We start from the raw sequence: 25386 nt of genomic DNA on the forward strand, positions 1-25386 counted from the left end.
TCTACACAGTTCAAAGTGTTTTAGCAACCTTACACTTTCGGCTGACAGACTTTTATACAAGTCTGAGATTGTTAAGGAGAACAGACTGGCTAAGCTAAGGAGATCAATGTTGTGAGTTGAATTGCCTTGTACTGTAATAAGCTTCATACCAAAAGGAACTTTATTCAGGGAACATTAATTTTAACTTCAGCTAGAAATCTCATAGGGCAGCTGCAGTGAAACATGTAAATGAATAGCTTGATGCAACCAATAACTGCTTCTTCAACAAGTATTTATTGAGCACCAACTGCATGTAAGGCATCCGGCTGGGCATCAGGGAATGGGAGGTCTTGTTGCCAGGTAGAAAATAAGTGACATGGGAGAGGTACAAAGTGGTGTGTGCCTTGAGAAGGCGGAATCTATCATGCCCACTTGAGTTACATCTTAAGAAAAGGCAGGACCCCTGTATCAAGAACGTGAGAAGGCAAAGGAAATAGCATCATCCATTGAAAGAAACTGCGAACTCCCAAGGTTTATAACAGATCTAGCAATCACTTCATTGGTCTGGAGCCAGTTTGCATAGAGGAGCATAGGGGATGAAGAGATACATTAAAGTCAGGTGGTGTCAAGTTTAAATTCAAGGTTGAAAGTTCAATCTTTAAAAATTCCCCTGTGGGCAATGATACACAATTGAATCTCTTGAGCAGGGAAGTGACGTGACAAGAATTGTGCTTTAGAAACATTATTCCAGCAGGATCCTTTCATGGAATTCACAAGGTCTGAAGTGCTTTATAATCACAAGACATAATTTACGCTTTTCACTGTGTTGACGTTTGCCCAGATGGTGAACAAACAATGGTGGGTAAAAGTTCTGGTGCGCTAGCACAGTCAAAGGCAGTGGCACCAAACTGCTGGCGGTGATTGTGCTCCCTAGCTCCATAGATCACAGCAAGAACAATGCACTTCTATTTAAGAATGTTCTTGATCCTTGATGGATAATTTTTATCAAATTTTGACCCTTTATATAAATAACTTTCACAATTCTGTGTGTCAAAATCGGAAATGCGTAGCAAGCAAGTCAGCTGCCTACTGTACTATACTAATTCTTTTAAGGAAAAGCACAGGCATGATTGATTTGCAGGGTAAACCAGCTGTTTTTTTTTGTTGTTGTTGTTGTTTTGAAACATCATTTTCACTTCAAAACAAAACAAAACACAAAACATGCCATGCCTGGCAAGCTGTGAATATTATGATTAAGTTTATGGCAAACTGTTTTCTTAAAAATAAAGGAAGTAAGTGAAACTATCACACCCAGGTCACCGACTGATTTGTTGTCAATGATAGATTTGTGCTTTCAAGTCGTAAGTAGAATTCTGAAAAAGTTATTATCCCAATACTTAACGAGTTTTTGATGAGCTTCAAGGTGACATTAACAAATGTGACCTTTCAATATGGTACAATGATGTGTGTCAATGTTTGGAAAATATGAATAACTCATTAAGCTTCCATTTTCCAAATGATCAAAGCATGATGTTAAAAATCATACATAGAGTCAGGCCAATGTGGCTCAGTGGTTGAGTGTCAATCTATGAGCCAGGAAATCACAGTTCGGTTCCCAGTCAGGGCACATGCCTGGGTTGCGGGCTCGATCACAGTGGGGGACATGCAGGAGGCAGCCGATCAATGATTCTCTCTCATCATTGACGTTTCTATCTCTCTCTCCCTCTTCCTTCCTCTCTGAAATCAATGAAAATAAATATATTTTTTAAAAATCATGCATATGTATTATAAAAGGTCCACTCAAAGTGCAAGCTAGAGAAGTTGATTTTAATTTATAAGAGTATGGAAAGTTTGTTGATATGTTTTCCAATTTCACATGCAACTAACCTTTAAAGAACTACCACCTTCAGAAAATATATTTGTGTATTTCGATGGATGTTGTGTGTGTGTGTTTTGTTTTGTTTTTGCATGTTACAGAATTTCCTTCTTTTAAAGGTTGAATAGCATTGTTTTGTATGCATATACATTTTTTTATCCACTAAACTGTCAATGGGCTCATAGGTGTCTCTGTACCTTGGTTTTTTTGAATAAACATAGGAGGGCTAATATGTTTTTGTGATCCTGATTTCAATTATTTTGGATAAATGTCCAGATGTGGGATTACTGGATCACATAGTAGTTCTACTTTTAATTTTGCAATAATAGAAATGAAATTTGATGATGTAATACTAATTTAAATAAGCCACTCATTGAGCGATTTCACTTATATGAGGTATCTAAAGTAGTCAAATTCATATAATCAGAAAGTGGAATAGTGGTTGCCAGGGGCTGGGAAGAAAGAAATGAGTCAAGCATAAAGTATTAGTCAAACAAGATGAATACGCTCTAGAGATGTACTGTTACAACCTTGTACTTACAGTCAACATAACATTCTGAACACAAAAAATTATTAACAGTGTACATCTCATGCTACATGTTCTTAACACAATTAAGATGAATTATATGTTAAAAGGTTTGTAAATCAGAGCAAAATAATCTGAAAGAAAATTTTTCCACCAATTTGTGCTGAAATGAGGATTTTAATTTATTGAAATATTACCTCTACTTATATTCCTAGTGGACCATTGCCAAAGAATAAGAATTTTTTCCTTTGTTTTCTCAAGTATGCAAACAAACCTTTTCAAAAAAAATTTTTTTTTATTTTTGTCAAAATTAGAAAGTAATTAAATGAGAATAAAAAGTTAAAGAAATTTTTAAAGTTTTCAGTCTAAGCCACAGACAAATAGCTTATACAGTCTTTGCTTATAGCTCATGTCACTACAGTAGCCCTCTCTGATGATCATATAAAATACTTATCCTCCAATAAGTTGATCGTCACCCTTTCCTCTTTATTTTCCCTATAAAACTTATCTTTGCCTGAAATGGTATTATTTTTGTTTTACTGTCTTCATAGCAAACTAAGATTTAAACTTTATTCTGTTTTGTTTAATTTTGTTTACTGTCTTCATAGCATCCTAAGATTTAAACTTTATTCTGTTTTGGTCACTGGCATGTTTCCCAGTACCTAAAATAGTATGTGGCTTATAGAAGGAGCTTGAAACTACTACACACCTATTGGTATGTACGAAGTCCAGAATAGCACCACTATCAAACACTGATAAGTTTGTGCAGCAAAAGAACTCTTTCATTGCTGGTGTGAATATAAAAATGATAGGGTAATAGTTTAGAGGTTTCTTACAAAAGTCAACATACGCTTACCATTAGATAAAGTAATTGTTCTTTAATATTCACCCAAATGAGTTGAAAACATGTCCACACAAATTTATAACAACTTTATGCATAATTGCCCAAATTTGCAAACAACCAAGATGTCCTTCAGTGGTACATGCAGACAATGGAATGTTATTCAGTGCCGAAAAGAAATGAACTAGCAAGCCATGTAAAGACATGGAGTAAACCAACATGCAAATTACCAAGTGAAAGAATCTAATCTACAAAGGCTACATCCTACTACGACTACATGACATTGCACAAAAGGCAAAGCTATGGAGACAGTAAAAAATAAATAAATAAATAAATAAATAAATAAATAAATAAATAAATAAATAAAATAAAAAATAAAAAAAAATCAATGATTACCAGGGGTTTGGGTAGGAGGTGGGAAGAAAGAATAGGCAGAAGACAAAGCACTTTTAGGGCAGTGAAACTATTTTGCATGATACTATAAAGGGATCTATGCTATTATAAATTTGCCAAAATTTAGAGAATTTATACCACCAAGAATAAACTCTGATGTATGTTTATGGATCATAATAAATGTACCACTCTGGTGTGGGGTATTGATATTTGGAAAGGCTGTGCCTGTGTGTGGGGCAGGGATGTGATTGGAAAATCTGCACTTTATGATCAGTTTTGCTGGAAAACTAAAACTGTTCTAAAAATAATGCCTACTTAACAAACCAAATCTCACCAATAAAGACATTCAAATATTACAAACAAGAAAAAAAAATAATATTATTGAAATGTGGCCCTAGGTTCAATTTTACCGATCCATTAATTTAACAAATAATTACTGAGTGTCACTCAATTTAAGTACATAGGTATATTAAGGTGCTAGAACCACAAAATGACCTGGCTCCAATCAAGACTCTCATAGTTTAGTGGTAGCTGACAGTAAAACTGACAAGTTGTGGAGGCCTATAGAAATAAGCAGAGACATTGATGAGAGCTCAGGAAAGGGTCCTAAGCTAAACTGAGGGGTAGAGTCAGATAAAGTTAAAGGGAAGACTGTAGGGATGAGTAGTCATTATCCAGGTGTAGCAGGGTTAAAATAAATATTTACCAAAAAATAAAAGAGCATTTGTTTTCAACTCCTTGACAATGCATCTAAATGTGGCCCTCCATTCCATTTGATTAGGGTTTACTTCAGGAACAGCAACTCAAATCTCTTTCTGGGAGCTTAGTCTTAAGAGAAAATGTTCAGTCTTTCAAGATTTCTCTTTTTTCTTCCTTTTTTTTTTTTTTTTCTTCTTGTCAGGAAGCCAGTTGGCTATAAGAAGGCTAACCATACATCTTTGTTTGCCAAGAAACCTCTAGATTACTTCTTTCCTTGTGGTCTCTCTGACTTAGCACTTGTTCTAGTTTTTGTTGGTCTTTTATAGATTATCATTGTTAATCACTGCTTTAAAATACATCATTATTGATTTGATGGGTCTTCAATTTTACTTCTAGATTCTCCCATGGTATAAAGAGTCTGAGACTATTTTAATGTTTAAATGTTAGGCTAAATTTATAAAACAGCCAACATTAGCAATGGTCCATATGTCATTACCAGACTCTTTAAGTAACAAAGAAACTAACATCATTTTCAGGGCAGCTAACTCCTGATCTGAGTAGTGGCAGAAGTTTTCTCAACTTTGTTCCCCCAGCTGGCCACTTGGTATACAAAACGGAGACATCTGTGAAGTATCCCTGAGTGTTAAAGGGTGGAAAATTATGTTAGTTGTAAGTGAAGGTTGAGTAGTGCTGCCATGGACTATATATAAAATAATCTGAATGCTCTGAGATCAACAAACATGTATTTACTTTATGATTGGCAACACTCACATTTTGTAAAAACAAAACAAAACAACAACAAAAAAAAACCTTCAGGCAGCGATGGGCTAAAAGAAATGAAGGTTCATATTTATTTAAAACTTTAAGCACTAGGTTTACATTTCACAAGAAACTTGAAGGTGAATGTGCAACTTGAACATTTAACATTTACGAAAGGGGGCTACATGAATAGCATTATCCACGTAAAAGCCAAAAGACACAAATGAACTGAAAACACATCAGCATTTATTTCAGAATTTACAGTCCTTTAAAAAATACTGAGCAAAGATGACAATCAGTATGTGCATTTGCAGGGGGAGCATTTACATATCTATAATAATAAAAGCATAATATGCTAACTAGGGCTCTGAGGGAAGCCAGTGTCAGCAGCCAGGGGAAAGGAAGGTCTGCTCTTGCCCAAATTTCATGCATTGGGCCTCAAGTCACTTTATAAAAACAAGTTTTTACTTAGATCAAATTATTTCTTCTGAATTAATTTCACTTTTTTAATAACAAGTTTTCTTGGAAAAGTGCATAACAGAAAATTTGCATGCAACTAAGATTAGTCTCATTCCCTGCTTCAGAGAGAAAATTGGCTAAATTGATTTTAAATGAGTTTAACTTTTAAATTCAAATCTTTAACCCAAGTATGCTTTTGGAATTGCATTTGTTGAAAGTAAAATACCCGATGGCCTTGTAAATCCTATTGTAAAGTATCTCTTAAAATAATTTAAAAAGTTCAACATTGAAAATAAATGTCATTTATTTGAGATGGAGCTGAATAAAATGTTTGTTGGAACTCATCACTCTGGTACAAACTATGTGCCTTGTAAATTAAAAAAAGAAAACTATGGAGATGCAATATTTTTGGAATTTAGTTGTGATACATTTGATTTATTTTATATTCATAAACTCTGTTACATTCTACCAATTGAAGAGAAGCTGTAGCTGTTAAAATTTACATTTTAATGTAAACACAGTAACTAAACTATAATTTTTGTGTGTAATAAAGCTGATGTTGAATTAAAAATATCTCATCATAACACAACATGTTTTTTCTATTTACTGCTTGTTATTAGTTAATTTTTTAAAAAGTTCAACTAATTAAATAACTATTTGTAAATATTTGGGAACTCATCATTGTAATACATATTAATATTACAGATATATTTACAAATATTCCAATATATTCTGTAATGATATTGAATTTTTGGCAAATGAGTTTTCTAAATTTTGGTTGTATTGTTTGAAATGGATTGGAAATATTTAATCAAAATCGCTTTATAAATAGAGCACTAAATTTTTAATTTCTAAAGGTTTTTAGCAAATAGGATGTATTAAAATGAATTTTATAAATAGGAACACATTGAGATTCATCCCTATAATAGAAAGGGAGAGACAATGAGGTTTTAAATAATGCATTTATATTTAAAATTTAAGAATTGTGCTATGGAATACATTAGCTTAAGGGGAGATTAAATTGATGTATTGCTTGTTGTTTTAGGTAACTTACATTGAAATGAAATTAAGATGACATATTTTCTAGCATCTATATTAGCAAAAAATTTAAAAGTGTTCCTAAATAGAAGCACCTACTTTAATTGAGTAGTGTCCCATAAACATATTCATTGCTAAACAGTACTCTTATTCAAGACAAAGACAATATCTATAAAAATATATGTGTTGAAATATGTTACCTATTTCACAAAAAAGTTAAACCAGACTTTGGAATTATCAAATATTTTAGCTATCACAACTTTATAGATTATTTTCTCAATTAAAAATTTATAGTCTACACATTCAGATCAATTGCTAGCATGAAAATTTGAAAATATAAACATTAAATAATCATTATTGGAAGACAGAAATGATTGCAATAAAGATACAGACATGCTATGGTCTTAGGTAAAAGGACTCATTATTGTGAAAATGTTATTCTCCCATAATTAATCTATAATATTAATTCAATTTAACTAAAAATCCTTCCCTAGCCAGTTTTCTCAGTGGTTAGAACACCAGCCCTTTGACTGAAGGGTACTGGGTTCGATTCTGGTCAAGTACACATACCTTGGTTGTAGGCTCAATCCCCAGTCCTGACCAGGCCATGTGGAGTAGGTAACTAATCCATATCTCTCTCTCACATAGATTTTTCTCTATCTGTTTATCCCCATCCCTTCCACTCTCTCTAAAAATCAATGGAAAAAATCCTCAGGTAATGTTTAACAAAATAAAATTAAAAATCTTAATGTAATTTTCAACTATAAATTAATCTGAAGTATAAAAGTGCATGCACAGCAATGGCAATTTTGAAAAATAAAAAGTCAAGAAGCAAGAAAATGGTGATGGAAGGAGACTTGCTTGAGGTGGTGAACACATAATACAATATACAGATGATGTATTATAGAATTGAACATCTAAGACGTACATAATTTTATTAACCAATGTCACAGCAATAGATTCAATAAAAGAGAAAAAAAAAGTCAAGAAGCAGACCTGCCTAAAAAAGGACAAGTTATATAAATAAAGCTATGGTGTTTAAATAGCTTCAGCTTTGGATCCTCTGTACCCAATAGGTAAGTGGTTCAGAACAGAGTACAGAAGCAGACGCATATATGGAAATTTAAGGTAAAAGTGACATTTCAAATAATATGGAAACATTTTTAATAAGTGATAATGGGGGAAATGGTCTACCTTCTTAGAAAAAGATTTATACAAAATGTAGTCTACTTGTGTTTAAAATGTAAACATGACCTGTGCTATAAAATTCCTGTGTAAAATATATATTTTGTATTTTGAGTATATGGGAGGCATAATTGATTAATAAAAAGATTTTATGAAATATATTTATGTATTTACAATCCTCTGTAGTATGAAAGGTATCATAAAGTTAAAATTTTGAGGACATATACAAAGTAAGACATATAAATAAAAATGAAAAAATAATCTCATATAAAATCAGAGACAATTTAAACAGAAAACAGACTGAAGAAATAGTAATGGCCACTAAGTATGCAGAACAAATAAAGCTCAACCTCAGGGAGAAAAAGACATAATGGAATACAATTTTATATTCATCAGATCCGGAAAAAAAAAACAAAAAAAAAAAACACACAACTTTAAATCTGAAGCAAGATGGCCATGGTAATATGTTTTGTGAAAAATACTATTTTTAAATTATCTATATATTTATGTTTGAAATGTCTTTCATATTTATGCCACAGAAAGAATAAGAAAAGGAAAAAAAAAAAAGGTCAGGCAGCAAATTTGAAAGTGGACAACAGTAAAGAGGATTTTGAGTTGAGTTTCAGTTTGTTTTTTGTTTGTTTTTTAGTTTCTAGTGTTTACATTTTCTAGTACAAACATGTTGATTTTTTAAGACATCATTCAAATGTATTGTCTTATCCTCTTTAAAAATTAAATGATCTGTAGTCTTTTTAAAAATAGCTTAAAAGACTACAAAAGTGAAAAAGAGTTATTGCTAAGTATTTTATATCACATGTAGTATACTATAAAATAAATACTCATTCAAAGGAAAATGTGGGCTGTGAAATTAAGTTTAAAATGTGTTTTGAGATTTTTTTAATATTATAAATTCACATTTAGTTTTAAAAGTGAACAGAATCATATTTGACCCAATTTATTCAATTGAAAGAGAGAGAGAGAGAGAAAGAGAGAGAGAGAGAGAGAGAGAGAGAGAGACAGAGAGAGAGAGAGAGAGAGAGAGACAGACAGACTAAGATTTCTGGGTTTGACCCAGCTTGCAAATTCTTAAGTTCTTAACTAGCAGCTGGAATTTTAAAAACAAAAGGAAGAAAATGCTCAAACTTGGCACATGCCTGCTGATTATTGCCAGGAGAAATATCACTCAAGTAAATTTTATTGACCTGACAAGGAACAACTACTATGTCAAAATGTATTTAATTAAAACATTTTATTCATAATTTATACACTTAATTTGAATAAATTTACCATAGCTACAAGTTGTTACATGTGGTTTCATTTACATTATAGGCCTGTTAAATTATCTTTTTAGTGGTTGCACTTCCTCTAAAACTCTCTGCGTAACTAACCTATGCTCATTATTCTGCTAGCACTTTGGATACATTTCTCTTTGAAGACCTAAAGCACTTTATTATAGACCACAGATGTAATCTTTTTTCCTCTTTCTCTCAGACATAGGTGGAAATATAATTTGTGACTTAATTGTTTTTTTCAAATGACAATTACACTGAAACATTTATTCACATTTCTCAAAACTTCACAAATTAGCACACATTGAAATCCAGTGTTTTAAAGTTCTTATGAGAAATCTCAACTAAAATTTAAAAAAAAATGGCCTGATCATGAGCCCTGTTAATGAGGATTGGATGGATTTCTGCCCTAGGAGAGGATATATGAGGGCTTGTCTGAGTCCCTCTTTGGAATAAACTCCAACTTATGGAAAAATATTGTCTGGCTACCAGAAGGCTGGAGGTTCAGATCTGCTCATATTTATGAAATAATTTATTTCATAGCAAACAGATTCTACAAGCCAACATCAGTTTGGCAATATCTAAAAGTTGTGTAATGTTTTGAGTATGATAGAAAGGCACTATAATAATCTTTTGATTGGCCCCAGGGCGTTTTGATGCCTGATATTTCAGGATAATTAGTAATTTATAAGGACCACAACTACACTAATCCTTGGGAAGAAAGTTCTGAATAATATTAGCAAGAAGACCCATTTCAAATTCTTATTTCCAGAAGATTCAAAGAATATTATTATCAAATAGCAGAAATTTTAACATGACTACATAAATAACAGAATTAAATTATAGACTTCTCTTCAAGGTGAAATATTATAAAATGTCTCTCACTGCAATACATTCATTAAAATGCAGAAAAGAATACAATTAGGTCAGAGAGAAGACAACTCAGTTTGAATTACCCCTATTTTATTTTAGAGAACTAATATTTGTTAAATAATTCACAAAATTATCTGTTAATTAATTTTCAATTGTGTTTTAATTCTAATTATTGAAATGTTTTTCTTTGTGATCTAATTCACAGCTTACTTAATAAATGCTAATTATTTCAGGGAAAAGTGAAAAACAAACTAGAACAGAAAGTTATTGCAACCAAAAGATATATCACGGCTAAATTTTTAATAGAAATGACAAAAACAGTGATTATAATAAGGTTGAGGATGAAAGTCTGATCACAAATGAGCATGTTAACTACCTCCAGAGCTATTTTTGCCATTGTCTGTGAGCAGACTATTCATGGATATAGTCCATCAGCTCCAAAATACAATAGCAATGTTGGAAAAACTCATGAAACTACTGGTGACTTAGAGAAAAAAGGTCACTATTTCTATAAAATATTGTAATTTCTATTGGTGATGCGTTTGTATCATATCTATAATAATAAAAAGGTAATATGCTAATTAGATCGGATGTCCTTCCGGATAAGTGGGAGCTTTGAGGGAAGCCCGGGTCCTGGGTGCCAGAGGGAAGCTGGTGCCGGCAGCTGGGGGAAGGAAGGCCTACTCTCGCACAAATTTTATGCATCAGGTCTGTAGTTAACATATAAAGGGCATATTTGCAGAAAATCCTCCCATATATGGGTTCATTATAATCATAATTTTATTTTTAATGTATTATTTTACTCATTTCAGAGGGAAAAGAGAGATAGAAACATCAATTATGAGAATCATTGATTGGCTGCATCCTGCACGCCCTCTGCTGAGGATTGAGCCTGCAACCTGGTTAAGTGCCCTTGACGGGAATCGAACCTGGGACCAATCCTTTATCCAGTGAGCCAAACAGGTTAGGGCTATTATTTTAAATCAACAGTTCTCTAGCAGGCCTGGAGACTAGAAATAATATAAATCCTCCTTACTACAACTAACAATTTGATAGTTTTTTTTTTCTTTTTTTCAGATCTGCATCTGGACTTTACCTCCTACACTGATTCAGACTTGGAGACATCAACAAATTGCTAGGAACCATGGTATACAGGTGGGTATGTTGTGAAGAAACAGGTCAAACTTGAGATTTCTGAACTAGACATTCTATAAATAATGTAGAGACTTTAAAATCTCCTGGAATGTGAGCAGGATACTTACCACACAAGCAAAAGTTCATTTGGAAGAATCTATGACCACAGATGCCCCAGAGGAAAGGGTATAAATTTAGCATCAATGGCCATTGTTTTGACCTCAGTATTGTAATCAAATACTTTTAAAGCCCATCTCACCAATGTATTGATGTAAACTCTTTAATCACACTCTTATGTGCCTTTAAAACAATAGATTACTTTATCCAAACTTACATTACTTATTTTTTTTTAATCTTATTCTAATTTTCTCGTTTTCTAGTTGTTGACTTTCATCATGATCTTCATTACAGGTAAATTTGTCACATTATGTTTGTTTACTTGCTTGATTTTGTTTTCCTCTTGACCCTTTTATAAACACATTATAGTTTCTAGATGTTATGTTTTTAATTTTACATGTCAGGTTTGTGGTCTTATACATTAAAAGAATTTCTTGAATTCTAAAGTTAAGGCAACTTTTGCTGTCATCTAAAATGTAGCTCACTTATCTTACAAAAGAGAAAACTGAGTCTCTGAAAAATTAATGGATCTACATAGTTTACATAGTTTCTTAATGAATAATTTAAAGTTATGGTATATTTTCCTGAATTAGTTTTCTTAGACAGGAAGCAGAAATAGAGCACATAGTTTAAAGAATTATTGAGATTAGAGATTGGGAAAGGTGCTACCCAAATTTTGAAAGAGCATTCTCTAGAAAGGTCCTCTGAAGTAGGATGCAAATATGAGAGTTGGGGAAACTGGGGTTATTTGGGGACTTAATTAAGAATGAAAGAAAATGGTGACAGCTCTGAGCAGCAAAGAATAAATGGAAGGATCACAGAAAAAAAAAAAGTCATAATCTTATTACCAAGTATGCTGGAATATTAAGATAAACCATATAGTCAGCAAGATATTTGAGGAATGCTAATATCTTTTACAAACAAGGAATCCTTTACAAACAAGGATTTCAAATTACCATTAGTGATAATATGTTTAAGAAATTTGTGACTGATTTAAAGAGCAGTTGCTAATTTTTTTCAGGAGTAATTGATCAAGAGGAAAACCTCTAGTGCATGGTGCAGACTTTTCTCAGGCCTACCCTGTCAGGAGTGCATAAAGGTATGCTGTCCAATTTTCTGAATAATTAACCAGGAAAGATGTGGATCATCAAGTTATAATTATGGACTGAATCTTACAAGATGATATTTAACTGGGGCAAAAGCAAAATACTTTGCATTTAGTTAAGCAAACCACCTGGGTAAACACGGAATGGGCCACATAAAACTTAGTTGTAGTGCTTAGCCAACTGTAGATGGGGTCTCTTCAAGAGTGTTTTTGCAGCTACCTCTAATGTATGAGTAATCTTAGGTTGCAAGTCACAAAATGATTGGCACTGTCACCATGAGGGGATGACCTACACCACATGTCTTGGTTTAGGCCAATGTGTGGAAAGACATCCAGCCAGGAGGGAATAAGCAGAGGAGAGAACTGGAGGTCTTTCATATATATATGAATATATAATTCATATATATAATGAAATTACTGGATATATTTAACTTGCAGAGCTTAAGAATAGCAGAGTCACAATTTATAAATATTTGGAAATCATCAGATAGATTTCAAAATGTCTGATGCTGGTTCTAATTTTGTGAGCTATTAATTCATAGGAGTTTACTCCGTCCACTTCTTAATTGTGTGACTTTGGGAAAGGCACTTAACCTTTCTTACCTTAATTTGCTGATAATTTTCTGAAAAAGACCTACCTCGTTAAATTGTACTTATGATTAAACCAGGGACTATGTGTGATGGATAGAAAACTATGGTGACATCATCTTTTTATAAGACTTGTAACTATATTATATTTTTAGCATATTGTCACACAGTTAGAATATTTCATAATGGACAAAAATTCAACCTGCAAAGAAGTGGACAGATTGGGAGACAATGGTCCTTAATGTTTAAGTGAGGACTGATTTTATAAGTAACTAGTGCATTAGTGAATATTTTTGTTTTAGAAAAACTTAGTTTCTAATCAACATTGTAACTGCAGAGGCTTAAGTAATACTCAGAAAACAAGAAGTGTCTGTATCTCTGACTATTTAAGCAAAAGGCCCTATATTATTTTGAATAACATCTACACTGTATAAATTATGAAAGAGCTTGGATAACTCAGATGATTAGGAAATAATCATTGCTCAAATCTATCATTTGCCTTAACTAATGTTAGCATAAATTCCAGAGTAACCAGTCAGTTGAATCACATGTGGTTTTGAAATGAATCTGAAAAATTAAAAAGCAAAAACTTCCCATCTCTCTTTATCCAAGATGGGATTTTTATCCAAAGCCCCAACAGAACATATTTTGAAGGGTTTTTAAAATTTTTGTAGGAACTTTTTCTTCAAATTGACCCTTAAAAACTTTTTTTCTATAATTTTTGGAATTTAGACTGTTCTTTGTTGAAAAAGTCCTTTCTATACCAAATTGTTTTCTTATATTTGCTTTTCCAACCTGAATAATTAAATTTTCTTCAACTTTCTCACATGGGTGATGTCTTACTTTTTTGTTACCTACTTTCTTCTTTAGATATGAAATACATAATTAGACCCTTTATGAACATAGTGATAATTTATGTATATCCTATGTCATATTTGTCTTTTAATAAACAACAAATCTTTATTATGACTCTAAAATTATTATGCAATATTCTTCCATGATTAAAAATATCCTCTGTTTCTTTTTATCATCTGGAGGAAAACTTGCTATTGTAGGCTGACACACCCAAAAAAGGTTGAAAATAAATCTTTAGGGTTTTTTTCTTACCTCTATTTCTGCACATGGACTTGCACTTTATAGTTTAACTCATAATATAGCTGTTTCCTTCCCTCGTAGATTAGCTATTTATGAAGCAACCAAACAAGATACATTTATAAACAAAACTGTGATGTTAATGAAAATTTTTCTTTTGAAAAGATAACCTTCTGTTTTATTTCATTCATTCAATTTTAAAATATCATGCCATGGATCCTGAACTTGAGTAAACTAATAACAATCTACTTCAGAGGAAGAAGGTTACATATCACTTTGATATTTAATTTACCTTCTCTAGACACATCACTCAATTTTACATCTTATCAGTAACAATTGCACATGAAAATTACATAGTGTGTTTTTTAATTAAATAAAACACTTTATGAAAAGCATGACTTCACTGCAGAATTCCCTCTGTAGCATATGAGTTAACATTTTTACTGATATTTTATTAGGTGATATGAATTTTGAGGATGCAAGTTGTCATGGTAATTGGCCTGTGTATTTTCTGGCTGCGCTTGAGAGTAAAAAAAATATATATATTAGAAGGAAAGAAAAATAAATGAAACTAAGACAATTTCTGACACCCAAAAGCAAGCATTCACTGTATTTATTCTAGAATTCTTTTGAATGAAGAATGTTCTAGACCAGAGAAAGAAATGGTACATTGAATCTCTAACTTTTATAAAAGTGGTCAGGTAAAACTTTGCTGAGATTTGAGGATAAAGCACACTGTGAATCAGGCCTTTAGATGTGATAAAGGAAATGTCAAACAGGGACATACACTTTCCTTTTATTATCTTAGTGGAATTCTCGGTGATGAGATTTAGCTTTTAGTTTAATCTAAGTTTCAGTTTTAGTGTGATTATTTCATTTTTATTTTAAGTGGCAGCAGAATAAGTCATTATGCTAATCACCATTTAAAGTTAATAAATTTTTACTTATACTTAAGTATTGAAAAAAAGTAAATTAGTTTCCTTTTATATGTATATAAAAGTGCAGAGTCAGTGCAAGTGCTCTATGACTCTGTCTTCCATGAGGAAACTCAATTATTCATATCATAAGGAGCATCTTACTGTCTTTCTCTCTTATACTCTTTCTTTCTGTTCCCCAGTTTTGCTTAAACTCAGTGATGCTCTTTTTTTTTTTTTTTTTTTTTTTTTTTTTTTTTTTTTTGGTCTTTATTTTAAACACTATCTTCAGAAATTTCATGTCTCCAAGCAATATTTTTAATTTTCTCTCTATATATTTACACAACTATTCTTAATTCAAGCTCTATTCCAAAACACCCATAATCTAAAATAAATTTCTAATTAAATGTGTATTTTCACAAGAAACATGGCATTTTTAAGCAGATATCAGCCTCTGCACTTCTTTTTCCATGAATCACCTGTTCTCTTCTAATTCACGTAAATGAAACAACACCAAACCCCATGATTGAGAAAAATCTTGGCAGACTCATCTCTGGTTTTTAAATTTTAATTGACGAGAGAGAGAGAGAGAGAGAGAGAGAGAGAGAGAGAGAGAGAGAGAGAGAGAGAGAGAGAGAGACATCAGTTTGTCATTCCACTTATTTATGCATTGACTTATATGTGCCCTCATGGAAAATTGAACTCGCAAACTTAGTGTATAGGGATGATGCTCTAACCAAGTGAGCCAGGGAAGGGAGCCTTATCTTTATGCTTCATTCTTATATAAATCATTGAGAAAGTCTTCCCCCCCATTATTATCTCAGCTCTTTGAATATTTTATTACTTTATCATGATGAATTTAGCTATCTGGATAGATTTCTTCTGATGCTCTTAAGTTTTTTGCCTTAGGATTTTTCTTTATTCTAGATCAGTGGATATGACTGGAAGAGAAAGTTGCTCAAATTTTTTTTATTGTTTTTAATCTAACATATTTACTACATTTCTAACATTTTTTCATTTTGTATTTTTTATATACAACTTAGTATTTTTCTGCTTAAAGAGTTTCTCCCAAGTGTGCCTGGCTTCTCAGACTTTTCAAAGTACCAGCTTTATATTTTTATGTGATTCTTTGAATGTTCTGGGGTTTTTTTCCTTTTTGGTCTTGAATGGAATGCCTAGCTCAATGGTTTTTTAGGATAAAAAACTACTTTGGTTGTATCTCAAAATTTATGATACTTAGTACTTTGTCATTTAGTACCAAGTTTTTGTGTTATTTTTTTTTTTACTTCTTTAAACTGTCATTTAGTATATGGTATTAATAGTTTCCAGGCACATTACTGTATAGTAATGTATAATAATTCATGTTAATATCTAGAAATTTATAGTAATTTTATATTGTTAATGATTACATTGCATTTTAGTCAGAGATCACATTCCAGCATGTGTTGATTCTTAGGAATTTATTGAAGCATCTTTTATGACTTACTACAGAATCTTTGTAAATCTCTTATTTGCTAAAAACAAATGAAACTGAGTTTTCTCTCTATCTGCAAATTAATAAATTATTCTGTTCAAATATTTGCACCTGTACTTGGAAGTTATTGACATCTATTTTTAAATTGTAGTTCTGGCTGCTTTATATACTTTGAAGAAAATGAAGACATTTTTATAACCATTATACCTTATTTAAGCATTGTTTCTTTACCAGCATGTAACCCAAGTGTTTCTCTTATGATTTTTTTCCTATAATTTATTTTTTCTAATATAGAAATTATTATTTTGAGTTTTTTAAAACATATTTCTCTAATGTGCACTTTTCTTATATCCCCCAAGTTTCTTTGCATGGTATTTTTAAAAAGTGTTTAATTGACAACATACTGTAGAGTTTTAATATTTGTTAATATCTAGCTTAAGAATCTATTTTGATACATAGATTTTACCTTTGCATCGATTTTAATTATGATAATATTGAGAGCTATTTTTGCTCTCTTCCCATGCTTTATGTATACTATATTTTTATTCATTTTATTTTTCTTCTTTCTCACATTACATTTGATGAATCAGTGTTTGTTTGTTTTTTAGCTCTTGTTTGAAAGTTATTTATTCTGCTTTTATATTTTGATGTTACCCTTAGCTCACACTTTTGTTGTTGTTGTTTCCTCATTAATTTCTGCCATAGAACTCTTCCTCTGATTCCCCCCACATACCTTTTTTTGGTGACTTTTCCCTACACTAGGAATTAGTATCAGCCAGGGTTTTAAGTCCAAGTCATGATTGTACTCTTGTAGGGGTGTAGAGTTATTGCTAGTTAAGACAAAATAATTTTCTAAGTAAATTGCTACGTTTATTCAGTCTTAGTATTGTTCTTCTTTGTCACTTTCTTCTTTGTGCTAACGGGACAACATTAACATATGCTTGCCATCTTTTTTTTTTAATATATTTTATTGGATTTTTTACAGAGAGATAGAAAGCTAGAAACATCGATGAGAGAGAAACATCGACCAGCTGCCTCCTGTACACCCCCCCATTGGGGATGTGCCCGCAACCAATGTACAGGCCTCCGACCGGAATTGAACCCAGGACCTTTCAGTCCACAGACTGACACTCTATCCACTGAGCCAAACCGGTTTCGGCTGCTTACCATCTTTAATGGAATTATTATATTGAATAAATAACTCCTCAACTAGTTCTTGAAGTCCTTCAAAACAGGGGCTTTGAGGTTTTATTTATTGTTGTAGCACCCAACATATTATGTGAAATATATTAGGTACTTGATAGATATTTTTCAGTTGATGCTTAAATGAATGAATATCCCCTAGGACACTTAAAACAGTCCTGGCCATTATCATACACTTAATGAATATTTATTGAATTAAATAAAGTTGTATCACAAGCTACTAAAACCTTTGCCTTTAAATTCTTTTTCTTTTTTTCTTTGCTTTCTTTGTTCTTGTTTCTCTCAAACCAGTTTGTTTTCTTTACCCCCCTTTTACAATCAGAATTTATTCAACTGTAAATGCTATGTTCCTTACAGGTCTTCTTCCCAGTAGATTAAACTCTTAAATCTTTTCATTTGTGATTTTAAGCCATTGTTTTTAAAAAGATGTGGGTATTTGCTATGAGTTTAAGAAAAACACCTTGAAGACTTTGACCTCAGTAACTTCCACTTTGACAGGATTTTAATGTCCACTAAAGAGGTTAAACACTCTCTCTATTTTGAGCCAAATTAATTTCTAATAAATAAAAATAGTAGGAAGTGCTAATGACTGAAATATGAAAGGGGCACTTGAGGCAATCTACTCATTCCTGATAAAGGAATTAAGAAGCAAGGGGGAGGGGGCAAGAGGCTCTGTTTTCCCTAGTTGAGTTTTTGATTAATTTGGAAGTGTTCTGGGAAAGGAGAAACAATGAAAGGTCATATTATGTCAACACTGTGTCCAGCAAATTAGCCCTTTCCTTACTTTAAAAAAAAAAAAGTCCAGAGACCCAGCTATCTCTCAGGTGCTATTTCCTCTCTCATTTTTCTTTAATAACTAACTTTCACAAATAACAGATTTTATTCACTGCTCTCACTTTCTCATCATGCACTTTTTGTAATTTTTTGAAATCCAAATTTGACCCTCATCATTTGAATCACATTTGTCTCTGTCATCAATAACAATAGCTTTTTTTCTTTTTTTAATTTTATTTTTCAATTACATTTGACATCCAATATTATGTCAGTTTCATGTAGACAACATAGTAGTTAGACATTTATATTACTTATGAAATAATCCTCCAATGAGTCTAGTATACAACATTATTGACTATATTCCCTATGTTGTCCTCTTTTCAATCACCTTTTAAAAGACATTTCACAGCATTTGATACTGTTAAACATCTCCACATTCTCTTCTCTTTTGAGATGAAATGACATTGATTTGAATTTTCCATCTATGATGACCCTTTAGCTGAAATTCCTTCCAAAACCCTCTAAATATAGACATTTCTTATGGATCTGTTCTTGATGTGTCTGTTTTCCTCTCTATATTTTAACCTTCAGAAATTTCATCATCTTATTTGAATCACTTTCCATATGGCTTCGAACAGTGTATCCCCAGTTCTAACTCCTCCCTTTGGCTTTATACCTAAACTTCCCAAACCTCAACTATATTCAGGTTTAGAGTTATCAATGTTCCCTTCAGCAATTACTTCTTCATCCTACGTTTTCTTTCTTTATCAATAGTTCCAATATGATTCTACTTATCTAAGTGCTTTAACTCTGACTCATCGGGGTCCAGAGCCTTTATATGGACTTTGTATGGAAGTGAATGAAGGGTGGCAAAATATGCCACCCCAAAGTATACCACACTACCATAAGGAGTATTTGAGATAAAGGCACTTCAGAAATAGCAGGTGCAGTGGAGGGCATTCTAATCTTCCCCTTTCTTCCTGAAAATAGGAGCTAAAAACTCCCAGATGAAAGATGTGCTCTTTGGATCAAGAAAAAAGAAACATTCTTCAACAGGAATCAAAATCAATAGAACCGTGTACATACAGACCTTGTTAAAATAATTCTTATCTTCCCACACATTAGCCTCCCACACAGTTTGGTTACTTTTCCACAATTGCCTCTCTTTGTTCAACCTAGTATGAAAGCATTTAGGTTTTGCCACTTCTTTGAGTCTTTATTTCTTTATGAGGGATCCCATGTTACATAAAACTTATAATAAATAAATATGTATCCTTTTCTCCTGTTAATCTGTTTTATCTGTTTAATTTTAAGGCCCAGCCAAAAATATGTAAGAGGGTAAAGATAAAATTTTGCCTCCCCTACAGTTTCAACCTCTAATGTTTCTACCTTTCTACATTATTCTGCTTTGGCCCAATTTTTATTATTTTTGGTTGGAGCATTATGAAACTTTTTACTTTAAAAAGTTTTCATTACACATTTAATATTATTTTATAGTAATTTCAGGTATACAACTTAATAGTTAGAAACTCATATAATTTACAAAATATTCCTCCTGATATTTCCAGTATCATCTGGCATCATACATAGTTATTATAATATTATTGACTATGTTTTCTATGCTATACATTACATCCCCATGATTATTCTGTAACTATCAATTTGTACATATTAATACCTTCACTTTTCCACCCAACCTCCCAACCCCTCTCCCTCTGACAAGTGTCAGTTTGTTCTCAGTATCTATCAGTCTGTTTCTATTTTGTTTATTTTGGTCTTTAGATCCCACATATCAGTGAAATCATATGGTTTTTTGTCTTTCTCTGACTTGTATATTTCACTTAGTAAAATACCCTCTAGGTCCATTCTCATTATTGCAAATGGCAAGATTTCATTCATTTTTATGGCCAAGTAGTATTGCATTGTATACACATACCTCTACTTTTTTATCCACTCATCTACTGATGGGCACTTGAAATTTCTTCCATATCTTAGCTGTTATAAATAACTGCAGTGAGCATAGGAATACATGCATTCTTTCGAATTAGAGGTTTGGGTTGCCTGGAATACATACCCAGAAGTGGAATTGCTCCTCAACATCACTAATCATCAGAGAAATGCAAATTAAAACCACAATAAAATATCACTGCAGACTTGTCAGAGTGGGTATTACCAACAAATCAAAAACAACAAGTGTTAGCAAGGATGTAGAGAAAAGGGAATGCTTGTGCACTGTTGGTGGGAATGCAGATTGGTGCAGCCACTATGAAAAACAGTATGGTGGTTCCTAAAAATTTAAAAATAAAACTGCCATATGAAATTTTCTTAAGCAACCTTGATTCATTTGGCTAAAAGAATTATTATTCTCTTTAAGAGAATAATACCGACCAAATCATGTTCTTGCTCCTAAATCTTGGCCAGCTCCTCACTGCCTGTTCGGTAACATCTGGCATCTCTGGTTTATTAATTAGGGCATCGGTTTGCCTTACATTATTTTGCATGTGATTTTTATCTCAATATCTTCCTATACACCTGCAACCAGGATATAGAATCAGCCTATCCTCGAAATGCTGTTAAATATGAATTTTTAAAAATCTACATTGCTGGGAATCCTTTGTTGTTCCTTGCCATTTTTATTGCTAAATAGCTCCCCACCTAAAACTTTCTTATCTTATTTTTAATCTAATTGAGTACTTTTTCCATGAGTATGCTTAATATTTACGAACTACTTGTAAAATTAACGCATTCAAATTTAACAAGAAAGTATTATTATCAGAGAAATAGCTATTTTCCTTTCCTTACATTAAGAGAACCCAACAACACGGATGGACCTGGAGAGCATTATGCTAAGTGAGATAAGCCTGTCTGAGAAAGATACACATCACATGATCTCACTTATTTGTTGATTTTTTACAGAGAGGAAGGGAGAGGGATAGATAGAAACATCGATGAGAGAGAATCATTGATCAGCTGCCTCTTTCACACCCCCTACTGGGGATGTGCCCGCAGCCAAGGTACATGCTCTTGACCGGAATCGAACCCAGGACCTTTTGATCCACAGGCCGACGCTCTATCTACTGAGCCAAACTGGTTTCAGCAAAAAAGTATATATTTTTTTTTAAAAAAGGGAGAACCCAAGGTAGAGGGTAACCTCATTCCCCCATGAAGTAGGCACGCCATCTAGTGACAGCTCCACCACACTACAAACCTTGCCTCTGAGGCCTGCAAACCCTAAGATCCACCTTTAAATTTTCCTCAAAAAATAGATCAAAATGAAACTTTAAAAAAAGATATAACATAGTACCATAAGAAAAAGTATTGAATAATATTTTTGTATGGCATTAAAATTAAACATGCATACCAATTAATTTAGGGTCGACTAAATATAGATAAGTTCAGAGAAACAGAAGGACCTAAAGTTTTTAGATGTTGACATTAATCAGTGATGTGTTTGGATCCACTCTGAAAGAAGAAAATTTTTAAAAAAATGTCTGTTAGCTTGGCTGAATCTCTGATAAACTGTGAACATTTTCTTTTTCCCCAAGATGACATATATAACAAACCCTACAGGTGTACTCTGAATAAATGTTAGCTGAAGAGCAGCATAATGGTTCAGAGTAGCACAGACTTTGGAGCCAGGTGATTTGTTGTGAAAACCCTCATGAACTGGAGCACAAACCTCAATTGCTCAGAATGACCATCTCACATCTGGAAACATGGCAATGACAATATCTTCGTGGTATGAGAAATAATATATGCAAACTATTTGATCTATAGCAGGTACTCAGTAAAAAAAGTGATCGTTTGGTTTTAATGATTATTACCCTGTTACCTTTGATAATTTGTATAGAGAAATAAAACTGCTTTTCAAGCTTAAAAACTATTATTCCTAGGTCCCCGATTTCTTTCCTTATCATAGCATAGAGTGCACCTATTGATAGACATCATGACTCTCAATACCTGGTGAGAGATACCATGCTTATTTAGTAAATATCTGACAACAACAATTACAAAATAATTTATCTATAGAACACATTAAGAACCTTTTATATTGACTATATGTTTTAAAGTATTCAGAAAAAAGTAAGTTGTTCATACTTACAACTCTCCAGTTGCATTATGCATGTTTGCACATCCATCGGAAAATTCTTGAGATCCATCGGACAGGAAAGTGTTAATGTCAATCTGAAGAAATTCAAAGCAATTATTCTTTAAAAAAAAAAAATATGACACCCTATGAATGTCATATTGTTCAAAGGTACAATTGGAAAGCAAAATTGCTGTCGGTAGTGACTAATGTTCAGTCAAATAAAATTTGTCCCAAGTTGGCTGTTATTTATCCTTAAATACCTTTATACTGAGTGGCCAGATTATTACGATCTCTGAACACATAGTAATCTGGCCACCCTCTCTATATATTAGAGGGCCAGTGCATGAATTCGTGCATGGGTGGGGTCCAGCCAGCCTGGCCAGAAGGAGGGGCCATGGGCGGTTGGCCGGCCTGCCTGCTGGTCGAACTCCTGGTCGAGGGGACAATTTGCATATTAGCCCATTATTATATAGGATATACACTGAGTGGCCAGATTATTATGCGTTCAGAGATCAAAATAATTTGGCCACTCACCTTATATATAAATCTGATGGGGGGGAGGGGTGGGAGGAGAGAGAAGAGCTATATATTTAAACATCCAATCAGATATATTTATCTATTGATATATTTTTTCCTCTTTCGAGATGGCTATGGCATCTGAAAGAAGTCTTTATTTCCAGAAGAAACCTTCAAAAAAGAAATTTGAGAATGAGATCAATAAAATAAATACCACATACCAAAGAACACACTTCCCCCAAATCACATGGAGCATATTAGAGGAGGCAAGTATATCCTGGGAATTGGCGTTCTAAATGTGGTAAGTTGGAGTGCAGAGAAGCAATCCTGTGTGACAACTCCCTGTCATTTTGAAACTGCATTAAAGAAGTTGTCACGAATATCCAGCAGTATTCAGCAGGGAAATATACTCTGAATCTACTCCCTAGAATCGTCAAGTCCTACCTTGAACTAACCATTCTAGGTGATAGAATGGGGTTTCCCCTGTGGGACTAGAGCATGTCACCAGGTCTTATCAGGGCCAAGTAACAGCCTTCTGGAATAGGTGTGACATCTTTCCATGCTCACCAAACAAACTTCTGATTTGGCTTCTCGCCAAGTGACTTGGATGCTGTACACCAGCACTCTCCCTCTTCCAGAAAGTATTTGATTGTTGGCATTCCAAACCATTCATCACTCTCATTTTTTTTTTTTATTGGAAAAGTTTATTACCAAAATATCTTCAGGGATTACCAAGACTTTGTAATTCCTGGACCTGAGAAAAATACACCCAGATCTAATCAAACCCACGTTTATTCAAAGCAAGTTCTTTTCTGAGAACTCTCTGGCCAGCCCCTCTCATTGCAAGTATTCCCAATGAAATTCGGTATATTAATGAGCGCATAGGCGGAATTGTTTACTTAAGCTTTATGACCATGGGCAGATTACTTCACCCTATAATGGTTCAGTTTTCACCTCTCTAACATGAAGAAATGACAGTATCTGTTCTGGAGAGGTGTGAAAAATATTTTAGTAATACATGTAAAGCACTTAGATAAGTGCTTACAAGCAGCAACCACTCAATAAATATTAGTAACTAAGGATTACTAGTACATTCTACCACTCTCAGCCTTCCCTATCTTCCCCTCCCCCCAAATTATATAGGATGGCCACAAAATGACTGGATTGAATCACATATAAAAATGTAAGCTTTTACGAGAGTAATTACCAGCTCTATTAAATGGAACCACATCCTCCAAAATGGCATAACAATACAGACCATGCATTAAAGTTGTGATGGTGTGTGTTCTACAGTGAATACTCTTGGTGAGATCCAATGAACATAGTCTGAGAGACATAAATGAACAGACATGTGACACTGTTAAATGTTTAAGATTCCCGGGAGGGTCATTTGACAGTTCACTCAAGTCAGAGTCCATAACACACGAGCATAAGTCATAGAGTTTACAATTCAAAAGCAATTTTCTCCTGGCTCAGCTAGATTGAGTGGGTCTGTAAGCATGATTTTGTAAATTTGCAAAGTTCTCCCTTGAAATGGCAATTGTAAAATCAGTTGGACACGATGTTCTCTGTCTTGAGAAAGGGTTTATTAGAGGTGTGTGCACAAGTTCGTTTTGAGTGTATGCACATTAATTTTCCAGACATCCAAGGCCCACTGGCCAGCCAGCTCCAAATTTTGGCTTGCAGAATGAACTCTGTGACCTTTTGTACGGAAGTAAATAGCATTCTGAGAACCTTTTCCAGGCTCTCACCATGCGTGTGATGTCAAATTCGTATCCTGGCTATTTTTCTGGCATAAAATGAGAGACATTACATAATTCTTTTTTTTTTTTAAGTGCTTGAAAGGAATTATTTGGGAAAGAAAAACACTAGAACTCATCATAAATCACATCCTGAAAAACATTTATTTATTGATACTTGTTTTGTTTAAGACAGGACACAATTGCTTCTTTAACAGCATATGAATGAAAAAATATGTGTCAATGTGGTGGGTGTGATATTGAATTTCTTCATCAAAACATTACAAGTAAATTGTGATTTGTCCTGACCACATCAAAAGAAAACGAAATCAAAAGGTAATTAATCACATTCTACTGTTTTGGAATTGAGAATCTTCTTTGTGGTGAGAGAGGACACCGAGTTCTCATTCTGGGACAAGACACATAAACAGGATATGGCGTTTTTAATTTTTTCCTAAGAAGTCTTGGCTTAGTGAAGTAGTAATGTTAAAAAGGATGACTAAAATCTGTGACAGTTGACCTCATTAAAATTGACATATTACCCATTTTTTTGAGCAAGCACTGCCCTAGAGTATGCTGTCTATCTGAACCATTAATTGAAGTATTAAAAAAATGTTTTGTCACTCCATTTTATGCTCTTCATGAACATGAGAAGTATTTTTATGAGTTTCTAATATTTCTAAATTTAGTGTTATAAGGACAATGGCAAGAGTCCATATAAAG

At 33.1% G+C, this 25386-nt stretch overlaps 1 protein-coding gene across 1 annotated transcript in view; it reads right to left on the reverse strand.

Annotated features, from left to right (window-relative positions):
- The window catches only part of GLRA3 (glycine receptor alpha 3), a 136986-nt gene that overhangs the window by 44158 nt on the left and 67442 nt on the right, over nt 1–25386 (reverse strand). Inside the window, exon 5 of the mRNA XM_036424940.2 lies at nt 22421–22503. Coding sequence (XP_036280833.1) covers nt 22421–22503 — 83 coding nt within the window. The remainder of the gene's footprint in view (nt 1–22420; nt 22504–25386) is intronic.

This window comes from Pipistrellus kuhlii, unplaced genomic scaffold (genome assembly GCF_014108245.1).
Source record: "Pipistrellus kuhlii isolate mPipKuh1 unplaced genomic scaffold, mPipKuh1.p scaffold_m20_p_8, whole genome shotgun sequence".
NCBI lineage: Eukaryota > Metazoa > Chordata > Mammalia > Chiroptera > Vespertilionidae > Pipistrellus > Pipistrellus kuhlii.